Source organism: Mizuhopecten yessoensis, unplaced genomic scaffold (assembly GCF_002113885.1).
Source record: "Mizuhopecten yessoensis strain PY_sf001 unplaced genomic scaffold, ASM211388v2 scaffold10659, whole genome shotgun sequence".
In the NCBI taxonomy this organism is placed as follows: domain Eukaryota; kingdom Metazoa; phylum Mollusca; class Bivalvia; order Pectinida; family Pectinidae; genus Mizuhopecten; species Mizuhopecten yessoensis.
In genome coordinates, this window is record NW_018408657.1 from 133,745 (window position 1) to 146,302 (window position 12,558).

At 40.6% G+C, this 12,558-nt stretch overlaps 1 protein-coding gene across 5 annotated transcripts in view; it reads right to left on the reverse strand.

Annotated features, from left to right (window-relative positions):
• The window catches only part of LOC110461766 (dynein beta chain, flagellar outer arm-like), a 202,081-nt gene that overhangs the window by 101,084 nt on the left and 88,439 nt on the right, over window positions 1-12,558 (reverse strand). For all 5 annotated transcript variants that reach the window (XM_021515407.1, XM_021515403.1, XM_021515405.1 and 2 more), the window contains 6 exons: window positions 9,800-10,008; window positions 9,328-9,485; window positions 6,701-6,818; window positions 3,366-3,479; window positions 2,322-2,621; window positions 1,532-1,702 (listed from right to left, as the gene is read on the reverse strand). In XM_021515407.1, coding sequence (XP_021371082.1) covers window positions 1,532-1,702; window positions 2,322-2,621; window positions 3,366-3,479; window positions 6,701-6,818; window positions 9,328-9,485; window positions 9,800-10,008 — 1,070 coding nt within the window. The remainder of the gene's footprint in view (window positions 1-1,531; window positions 1,703-2,321; window positions 2,622-3,365; window positions 3,480-6,700; window positions 6,819-9,327; window positions 9,486-9,799; window positions 10,009-12,558) is intronic.

A 12,558-nucleotide genomic window follows, 5' to 3' on the forward strand; every position in this document is an offset into this window, starting at 1 on the left:
CTTGCCCTCCCCTGAGTGTGTTGAATGTGTTATGAATCACCTTGCCCTCCCTTGAGTGTGTTGAATGAGAATGTGTTATGACTCACTGTACCCTTCCCTGAATGTTGAAGGTGTGATGACTCACTGTGCCCTTCCCTGAGTGTTGAATGTGTGATGACTCACTGTACCCTCCCCTGAGTTTTGAATGTGTGATGACTCACTGTACCCTCCCATGAGTGTTGAATGTGTGATGACTCAGTGTACCCTCCCCTGAGTGTTGAATGAGTGATGACTCACTGTACCCTCCCATGAGTGTTGAATGTGTGATGACTCAGTGTACCCTCCCCTGAGTGTTGAATGAGTGATGACTCACTGTACCCTCCCCTGGGTGTTGAATGTGTGTTGACTCACTGTCCCCTCCCCTGAGTGTTGAATGTGTGTTGACTCACTGTACCCTCCCCTGAGTGTCGAATGTGTGATGACTCACTGTACCCTCCCCTGGGTGTTGAATGTGTGTTGACTCACTGTACCCTCCCCTGAGTGTCGAATGTGTGATGACTCACTGTACCCTTCCCTGAGTGTTAAATGTGTGTTGACTCACTGAACCCTCCCCTGAGTGTTGAATGTGTGTTGACTCACTGTCCCCTCCCCTGAGTGTTGAATGTGTGTTGGCTCACTGTACCCTCCCCTGAGTGTTAAATGTGTGTTGACTCACTGCACCCTCCCCTGAGTGTTGAATGTGTGATGACTCACTGTACCCTTCCCTGAGTGTTAAATGTGTGTTGACTCACTGTACCCTCCCCTGAGTGTTGAATGTGTGATGACTCACTGTACCCTGCCCTGAGTGTTAAATGTGCGTTGACTCACTGTACCCTTTACTGAGTGTTGAAGGGGTGATGACTCACTGTGCCCTCCCCTGAGTGTCGAATGTGTGATGACTCACGCTACCCTCCCCTGAGTGTTGAATGTGTGATGACTCACTGTACCCTTCACTGAGTGTTGAAGGTGTGATGACTCACTGTGCCCTTCCCTGAGTGTTGAATGTGTGATGACTCACTGTACTCTCCCCTGAGTGTTGAATGTGTGATGACTCACTGTACCCTCCCCTGAGTGTTGAATGTGTGATGACTCACCTTGCTCTCTCCTTAGTATGTTGAATATGTGATGACTCAATGTGCCTCCCCTGAGTGTATTATATGAAAAGTGACTCACTGTGCCCTCCCCTGATTGTGTTATATGTGAAGTGACTCACCATGCCCTCTCCTTAGTATGTTTAATATGTGAAGTGACTCACCGTGCCCTCTCCTTAGTATGTTGAATATGTGATGACTCAATGTGCCTCCCCTGAGTGTATTATATGAAAAGTGACTCACTGTGCCCTCTCCTTAGTATGTTTAATATGTGAAGTGACTCACCGTACCTCTCCTTAGTAAGTTTAATATGTGAAGTGACTCACCGTGCCCTTGCCTGGGTACTCTATGTACTGATTGTGTGTATGTAGGATGTGGGGTGGTGCGTGGTGGGTGTGTCGGTGGAATGTGAAATGACTCACCGTGCCCTCTTCTGGGTACTCTATGTGCTGGTTGAACTCCACTTTCCACCACTGACTGAAGTTCTCCCTGTATTCTATCTCCAATGTTCCAGCAAATGCCCAGATGATTGCAAAGTTGAAGTAACGCTCATACTCAAGATCACTGAGGTCAGGATTGGAGTGGACAAGAGCCTAAAACATAATAATTCATAGAAGAGAACTGTAAAAGCAACAGGACGAGTGGAGTAGACTTGCGGGAATAGGCTTAGGTTATGTTGTGAGAGTAACAGCAGCTTTATAGAAGTGTTACAGGAGAAAGAGAAATGCATGGCCAGACCAGGATTCAAACCCAGGACCCTTCCAACTCTAAGACTGACACTCTACCAATTGAGCTACCTGGTCGCAGGCGATTGACCATTTTCGCTACATTACTCCATATTTTCCCCAGGTTTAGCCTCTGTAAATAGACTCTTTACAGACCAGGTTTGGGTCAAGCATTCACCTAGTACTGAAACAGGGGTTGGTCACAGGCATCATTGTAACAGGAGAAAGAAGAAAGCATAGCCAGACTAGGATTCAAACCACAGATCCTCTTAACTACAGACCTTCCAAAATTTTGAAGTTTGATCTACAAATTGATCCACCTCAGGTTGGTCACTGGCAAAAGTCCCAGTCCAGCTCTGCTACACAAGCAAGGAACTATTATCTGGATTGTTAGAACTCATGAAATTAATTACAGATATTCTTTAATTGATGTTTATGAGATAATCTCTTAAGCAAAATAACATCCTACATTGTTGTCTATACTGACCTCGAGCAGTGTACAGAATGTGGAGATCATGTTCTCTGTGGAGTGTGGTATCACACGTTTATACTGGGGCCCGCAACGCTTCGCTCCCCCCAGCATGTGAGGTTGGCAGCACTCTGTCAGGTAGTCAACTGTCTTCTGAATGTAAACGTCACAGAAGTCTGACAGCAACTCACGGTCAGCCTCTGGCCGTCGCTCCAGCCACTGGACCAGCAGCAGCTTCCAGCCAACATCTAGCACAGACATGTTGAGGATGGCAACATTAGCCAGCAGAGCCGGGCTCATGTTCCCCACCGTCTCCAACTGTAGACACAACACAATGTTAGTGTAAAACCTCACTGTACTCACAGAAAACTTGTGTTAGACCATGTAAATTATTTATAGTTACCTTGGGGTAGACATTGATGACATTATTGCGTGTCTACATCAGACTGAATGTGCAAAATGAAATGAAACAAACAGTACTAGTGGAAAAAAGCCTCAGAGAATGAACATTTTTGAAAGCAATATGAAACACTCCTAATATTATCATCTAAATCCAATATAATAACAAAGTAGTATAAGAGAGTATTTTATCTGCGTATTTATGTTTTATGATTCACTGTTAGAGAAATGTTTTTCTCTTACCCTGGACAAATGTATCCACTCTTTTACCAATGTGAGATCCCCTTGTCTCACCCTAGGGTTGAGACAGGGGAATTCCCTTATTCATGACAATGGTATGACGTCACATCAACAATACAATGAAGTCACATCAACAATCCATCAATGTCACGCCAACCCTGAATTAAGCATGTAACGTTATCATTACATTGTGTATATGATACACAATGGTAAAACAGGGTAAGAGAAAACAATCACTCACGCCTTGTTGGGGAAACAGGGGAATCTCAACCCTCGGGGAAAGATTCTTAAGTTGCGGAGAAGATTCTTAAGTTGCCAAACTCTCGGCAAAGCCTCGTGTTTGGCAAATTAAGAATCTCCCCCCTCAGGTTGAGATTCCCCTATCTCACCCGCAAGAGGGTGAAAGATTCTGTTATTCCATACCTCCCAGAAGAAACGTGTTGTGTCTGGAATGACCATTCTTTCATTGTTGCCAAGGACAACAGATCCATCATTGTTGAGAAAAGCGCTTAGTAACTCCATCTGTCCTACGTCAGCCTGACAGAGAAAACAACAGGTATAATAATCATCTGTCCTATGTCAGCTTGACAGAGAAAACAACGGGGATAATAATCATCTGTCCTACGTCACCCTGACAGAGAAAACAACATGTATAATAATCATCTGTCCTATGTCAGCTTGACAGAGAAAACAACGGGAATAATAATCATCTGTGCTATGTTAGCCTGACAGAGAAAACATCGGGTTTATAATAATCATCAGTCCCATGTTAGCCTGACAGAGAAAACAAAAGGTATAATAATCATCTGTTCTATGTCAGCCTGACAGAGAAAAAAACAGGTATAATAATCATCGGTCCTAGGCCACCCTGACAGAGAAACCACCGGGTTTATAATCATCTGTCCTATGTCAGCTTGACAGAGAAAACAACGGGGATAATAATCATCTGTCCTATGTCAGCTTGACAGAGAAAACAACGGGTATAAAAATCATCTCCTGACAGAGAAAACAACCGGTATAATAATCATCTGTCCTATGTCCTCCTGACAGAGAAAACAACGGGCATAATAATCATCTGTCCTACGTCAGCCTGACAGAGAAAACATCGGGTTTATAATAATCATCTGTCCTTCGTCAGCCTGACAGAGAAAAAAACAGGTATAATAATCATCGGTCCTAGGCCACCCTGACAGAGAAACCACCGGGTTTATAATCATCTGTCCTATGTCATCCCGACAGAGAAAACAACAGGTATAATAACCATCTGTCCTACGTCAGCCTGACAGCGAAAACAACAGGTATAATAACCATCTGTCCTACGTCAGCCTGACAGAGTAAACAACAGGTATAATAATCAGCTGTCCTACGTCAGCCTGACAGCGAAAACAAAAGGTATAATAATCATATGTCCTATGTCAGCCTGGCAGAGAAAACCACGGGTATAAAAATCATCTGTCCTACGTCAGCCTGCCAGAGAAAACAACAGGTATAATAATCAGCTGTCCTACGTCAGCCTGACAGAGAAACCAACGGGTATAATAATCATCGGTCCTAGGCCACCCTGACAGAGAAACCACCGGGTTTATAATCATCTGTCCTATGTCCGCCTGACAGAGAAAACAACATGTATAATAATCATCTGTCCTGTGTCAGCCTGACACAGAAAGCGACGGGTATAATAATCATCTGTCCGATGTCAGCCTGACAGAGAAAAAAACAGGTATAATAATCATCGGTCCTAGGCCACCCTGACAGAGAAACCACCGGGTTTATAATCATCTGTCCTATGTTACTCTGCCAGAGAAAACAACGGGAATAATAATCATCTGTCCTACGTCAGCCTGCCAGAGAAAACAACAGGTATAATAACCATCTGTCCTACGTCAGCCTGCCAGAGAAAACAACAGGAATAATAATCATCTGTCCTATTTCCATACCTCCCAGAAGAAACGTGTTGTGTCTGGAATGACCATTCTTTCATTGTTGCCAAGGACAACAGATCCATCATTGTTGAGAAAAGCGCTTAGTAACTCCATCTGTCCTACGTCATCCTGACATAGAAAACAACGGGTATAATTATCAGCTGTCCGATGTCGGCTTGACAGAGAAATTAACGGGTATAATAATCATCGGTCCTAGGCCACCCTGACAGAGAAACCACCGGGTTTATAATCATCTGTCCTATGTTACTCTGCCAGAGAAAACAACGGGAATAATAATCATCTGTCCTACGTAAGCCTGACAGAGAAAACAACCGGTATAATAATCATCTGTCCTATGTTAGCCTGACAGAGAAAACAAAAGGTATAATAATCATCTGTCCTATGTCAGCCTGACAGAGAAAACCACGGGTATAAAAATCATCTGTCCTATGTTAGCCTGACAGAGAAAACAACGGGTATAATAATCATCTGTCCTATGTCAGCCTGACAGAGAAAACAACGGGTATAATAATCATCTGTCCTATGTTAGCCTGACAGAGAAAACAACGGGTATAATAATCATCTGTCCTATGTTAGCCTGACAGAGAAAACAACGGGAATAATAATCATCTGTCCTATGTTAGCCTGACAGAGAAAACAACGAGTATAAAAATCATCTGTCCTACGTCAGCCTGACAGTGAAAACAACAGGTATAATAATCATCTGTCCTATGTCAGCCTGACAGAGAAAACAACGGGTATAATAATCATCTGTCCTATGTCAGCCTGACAGAGAAAACAACGGGTATAATAATCATCTGTCCTATGTTAGCCTGACAGAGAAAACAACGGGTATAATAATCATCTGTCCTATGTTAGCCTGACAGAGAAAACAACGGGTATAATAATCATCTGTCCTATGTTAGCCTGACAGAGAAAACAACGGGTATAATAATCATCTGTCCTATGTCAGCCTGACAGAGAAAACAACGGGTATAATAATCATCTGTCCTATGTCAGCCTGACAGAGAAAACAACGGGTATAATAATCATCTGTCCTATGTCAGCCTGACAGAGAAAACAACGGGTATAATAATCATCTGTCCTATGTCAGCCTGACAGAGAAAACAACGGGTATAATAATCATCTGTCCTATGTCAGCCTGACAGAGAAAACAACGGGTATAATAATCATCTGTCCTATGTCAGCCTGACAGAGAAAACAACGGGTATAATAATCATCTGTCCTATGTCAGCCTGACAGAGAAAACAACGGGTATAATAATCATCTGTCCTATGTTAGCCTGACAGAGAAAACAACGGGTTTATAATAATCATCTGTCCCATGTTAGCCTGACAGAGAAAACAACAGGTATAATAATCATCTGTCCTATGTCAGCCTGACAGAGAAAACCACGGGTATAAAAATCATCTGTCCTATGTTAGCCTGACAGAGAAAACAACGGGTTTATAATAATCATCTGTCCCATGTTAGCCTGACAGAGAAAACAACAGGTATAATAATCATCTGTCCTATGGCAGCCTGACAGAGAAAACGACGGGTATAATAATCATCTGTCCTATGTCAGGCGGATAGAAAACTTTAATGACTTGTCTGAGTACAATCAACATTTTAAACAAACATTTAATATTTCCCTTAATTGTTTTCTTTTCATTATTTCTTTCATATAATGATATAGAATATCTTAATCCATATTACAGAATAATGTTGCTTTTCGTTTTAAAATGATGGCTTTATCACTGGTTAAATGCAAATATCAAGTCTGGTCTGATTTGTTGAGGGCTGTGTAAAAGGTGTGTTTTCTTTATGTCATACCTCTCCGTCCAGCTGGACAATTTTCATGGAAGGTTTACTGTTGAAATCATAGTTCATATTTGGGGGCTGGATGCAGAGCTTCCTTAAGAGGGAGGCAAACAGACCATCCTTCCATTCTCTGTAACAGAAACATAGTGTCATCAGACCATCCTTATACTCTGTAACAGAAACATAGTGTCATCAGACCATCCTTATACTCTCTGTAACAGAAACATAGTGTCATCAGACCATCCTTATACTCTCTGTAACAGAAACATAGTGTCATCAGACCATCCTTATACTCTCTGTAACAGAAACATAGTGTCATCAGACCATCCTTATACTCTCTGTAACAGAAACATAGTGTCATCAGACCATCCTTATACTCTCTGTAACAGAAACATAGTGTCATCAGACCATCCTTATACTCTCTGTAACAGAAACATAGTGTCATCAGACCATCCTTATACTCTCTGTAACAGAAACATAGTGTCATCAGACCATCCTTATACTCTCTGTAACAGAAACATAGTGTCATCAGACCATCCTTATACTCTCTGTAACAGAAACATAGTGTCATCAGACCATCCTTATACTCTCTGTAACAGAAACATAGTGTCATCAGACCATCCTTATACTCTCTGTAACAGAAACATAGTGTCATCAGACCATCCTTATACTCTCTGTAACAGAAACATAGTGTCATCAGACCATCCTTATACTCTCTGTAACAGAAACATAGTGTCATCAGACCATCCTTATACTCTCTGTAACAGAAACATAGTGTCATCAGACCATCCTTATACTCTCTGTAACAGAAACATAGTGTCATCAGACCATCCTTATACTCTCTGTAACAGAAACATAGTGTCATCAGACCATCCTTATACTCTCTGTAACAGAAACATAGTGTCATCAGACCATCCTTATACTCTCTGTAACAGAAACATAGTGTCATCAGACCATCCTTATACTCTCTGTAACAGAAACATAGTGTCATCAGACCATCCTTATACTCTCTGTAACAGAAACATAGTGTCATCAGACCATCCTTATACTCTCTGTAACAGAAACATAGTGTCATCAGACCATCCTTATACTCTCTGTAACAGAAACATAGTGTCATCAGACCATCCTTATACTCTCTGTAACAGAAACATAGTGTCATCAGACCATCCTTATACTCTCTGTAACAGAAACATAGTGTCATCAGACCATCCTTATACTCTCTGTAACAGAAACATAGTGTCATCAGACCATCCTTATACTCTCTGTAACAGAAACATAGTGTCATCAGACCATCCTTATACTCTCTGTAACAGAAACATAGTGTCATCAGACCATCCTTATACTCTCTGTAACAGAAACATAGTGTCATCAGACCATCCTTATACTCTCTGTAACAGAAACATAGTGTCATCAGACCATCCTTATACTCTCTGTAACAGAAACATAGTGTCATCAGACCATCCTTATACTCTCTGTAACAGAAACATAGTGTCATCAGACCATCCTTATACTCTCTGTAACAGAAACATAGTGTCATCAGACCATCCTTATACTCTCTGTAACAGAAACATAGTGTCATCAGACCATCCTTATACTCTCTGTAACAGAAACATAGTGTCATCAGACCATCCTTATACTCTCTGTAACAGAAACATAGTGTCATCAGACCATCCTTATACTCTCTGTAACAGAAACATAGTGTCATCAGACCATCCTTATACTCTCTGTAACAGAAACATAGTGTCATCAGACCATCCTTATACTCTCTGTAACAGAAACATAGTGTCATCAGACCATCCTTATACTCTCTGTAACAGAAACATAGTGTCATCAGACCATCCTTATACTCTCTGTAACAGAAACATAGTGTCATCAGACCATCCTTATACTCTCTGTAACAGAAACATAGTGTCATCAGACCATCCTTATACTCTCTGTAACAGAAACATAGTGTCATCAGACCATCCTTATACTCTCTGTAACAGAAACATAGTGTCATCAGACCATCCTTATACTCTCTGTAACAGAAACATAGTGTCATCAGACCATCCTTATACTCTCTGTAACAGAAACATAGTGTCATCAGACCATCCTTATACTCTCTGTAACAGAAACATAGTGTCATCAGACCATCCTTATACTCTCTGTAACAGAAACATAGTGTCATCAGACCATCCTTATACTCTCTGTAACAGAAACATAGTGTCATCAGACCATCCTTATACTCTCTGTAACAGAAACATAGTGTCATCAGACCATCCTTATACTCTCTGTAACAGAAACATAGTGTCATCAGACCATCCTTATACTCTCTGTAACAGAAACATAGTGTCATCAGACCATCCTTATACTCTCTGTAACAGAAACATAGTGTCATCAGACCATCCTTATACTCTCTGTAACAGAAACATAGTGTCATCAGACCATCCTTATACTCTCTGTAACAGAAACATAGTGTCATCAGACCATCCTTATACTCTGTAACAGAAACATAGTGTCATCAGACCATCCTTATACTCCCACCCATCAGTTCCTCAGACTTGACTGTTTTGTTGTAGTTCTCAATACTTACTTTGTCTTTGGGTCTCACCCATCAGTTCCTCAGACTCGACTATTTTGTTGTAGTCCTCAATACTTACTTTGATTTTGGGTCCCAGTACCCCATCAGTTCCTCAGACTCGACTGCTTTGGTAAACATCGTGTGTACACTGATGGTCTTGCCTCGTTCTCGTTCCGCCACCGCAAAAGTCTTTATACACTCACTTTTACCACAGCCGGGGGGCCCAACCACAAATATCTACAAACAGACACATCTTGTGTTAATAAACTTAATACACTTCAATGTAACAGTTAGCCAAAATGTTGTTTCATAAACTAGAACATAATTTTATAGTATTATAATACTGAAGTCTTGACTATTGATTGGTTTTAAATATAATTAAAAGATAGTGACAGATTAAATCAATCAGAAAGTGGAAACTGACATCCTTTCATAGAGACGGATACAAAACCTGTACGACTTTACTTCCATGGTACATTAGTTTTCAAACACAAACATTTTGACAATTTGGTCTATATGCTTGTTCTGCAGGCTGGATTGAGCTGACTTACAGCCTGGTGAGCTGCGTTGAGCTGAGCTAACTGAGCCACTCGTGATTGGAAGGCAACCCCTGGCAACAGTCCGAGTTCACTAGTAGCCACGGCAATAGCGTCATGCATGTCATCCAGGACCTGGTTTTGGTTGGGGTCACTGAGTGCTTGGAAGCGTTGTGCGGAGGCATGAGCCATGGTCACTACTGGAGTGTTTAGGTTGATAGAATCTGTAAACATTGAAAATTATACTTTATAGAAAGACTAAACATGTCCTCACTTACGGCATCAAACATGTCCTCACTAACGCCATCAAACATGTCCTCACTAACGACATCAAACATGTCCTCACTTACGGCATCAAACATGTCCTCACTAACGGCATCAAACATGTCCTCACTAACGGCATCAAACATGTCCTCACTAACGGCATCAAACATGTCCTCACTTACGGCATCAAACATGTCCTCACTAATGGCATCAAACATGTCCTCACTTAAGGCATCAAACATGTCCTCACTTACGGCATCAAACATGTCCTCACTAACGGCATCAAACATGTCCTCACTTACGGCATCAAACTTGTCCTCACTAATGGCATCAAACATGTCCTCACTAACGGCATCAAACATGTCCTCACTAACGGCATCAAACATGTATCTCAATTTTTGATGTATTAATGACTCTGTACTAAAACAACATCAGGATTCTGGACAAAGAATCAAATTTTAAGCTGTTTGTTATGGAACTATGCTTAAAACAACACAATTTTATCTGTTGATGTCTCTATAAAAATACAAAAATCTTAAAATACAAAACAGCAATTCTATTTCCTTTCAGTGATTGAAAACATTTATCCTCCAGAATTGACATCATGGGGAAAATATCTGAGACATTATAAAAACACATTATATTTTACTGTCATAAGAAACCCTACTCTACTATAATAGTAAGTGATTCAGATATTGCTGTTCATGCTATAGGCATAGGAGTGTCTACTGTAACTACACAACCTTCAAACTAACAGCTAATGTGCATTTCTACATCTGTCATATCAAATCTTGGTGTAATAGACATAAATATAACAGCAGCATGCTCAAGTGAAAAGGTACAAACAGGATTTACCGGACTGATACAGTCTCACAGGAAATCAGTTCTAACATGATTTACCAGACTGATACAGTCTCACAGGATATTAGTTCTAACATGATTTACCAGACTGATACTGTCTTACAGGAAATTAGTTCTAACAGAATTTACCAGACTGATACAGTCTCACAGGAAATTAGTTCTAACATGATTTACCAGACTGATACTGTCTTACAGGAAATTAGTTCTAAGAGAATTTACCAGACTGATACAGTCGCACAGGAAATTAGTTCTAACATGATTTACCAGACCGATACAGTCTCACAGGAAATTAGTTCCAACAGGATTTACAAGACTGATACTGTCTCACGGGATATTAGTTCTAACATGATTTACCAGACTGATACAGTCTCACAGGAAATAAGTTCTCACAGGATTTACCAGACTGATACAGTCTCACGGGAAATTAGTTCTAACATGATTTACCAGACTGATACAGTCGCACAGGAAATTAGTTCTAACATGGCTTACCAGACTGATACAGTCTCACGTGAAATTAGTTCTAACATGATTTACCAGACTGATACAGTATCACGGGAAATTAGTTCTAACATGATTTGCCAGACTGATACAGTCTCACAGGAAATAAGTTCTCACAGCATTTACCAGACTGATATAGTCTCACAGGAAATTAGTTCTAACTGGATTTACAAGACTGATACAGTGTCACGGGATATTAGTTTTAACATGATTTACCAGACTGATACAGTATCACGGGAAATTAGTTCTAACATGGTTAACCAGACTGCTCCAGTCTTACAGGAAATTAGTTCTAACATGATTTGCCAGACTGATACAGTCTCACAGGAAGTTAGTTCCAACAGGATTTACAAGACTCATACAGTCTCACAGGAAATTAGTACCAACAGGATTTACAAGACTGATACAGCCTCACAGGAAATTAGTTCTAACATTATTTACCAGACTGATACAGTCTCACAGGAAATTAGTTCTAACAGGATTTACAAGACTGATACAGTGTCACGGGATATTAGTTTTAACATGATTTACCAGACTGATACAGTCTCACAGGAAATTAGTTCTAACATGGTTTACCAGACTGATACAGTCTCACAGGAAATTAGTTCTAACATGATTTACCAGACTGATACAGTCTCACGGGATATTAGTTCTAACATGATTTACCGGACTAATACAGTCTCACGAGAAATAAGTTCTAACATGATTTACCAGACTGATACAGTCTCACGGGATATTAGTTCTAATAGGATTTACCGGAGTGATACAGTCTCACAGGAAATAAGTTCTAACATGATTTACCAGACTGATACAGTCTCACAGGAAATTAGTTCTTACATGATTTACCAGACTGATACAGTCTCACAGGAAATTAGTTCCAACATGATTTACCAGACTGATACAGTCTCACAGGAAATTAGTTCTAACATGATTTACCAGACTGATACAGTCTCACAGGAAATTAGTAATTAGTTCTATAGGCCACAGGCAAACTTCTGTCAGTAACAAATATTGAGGCACTCTATTTCTGACAGTTACATTGAGGCAGTCTACTTCTGTCAGTAACATTGAGTTAGTCTACTTCTGTCAGTAACAAATATTGAGTCAGTCTACTTCTGACAGTAACAAACATTGAGTTAGTCTACTTCTGT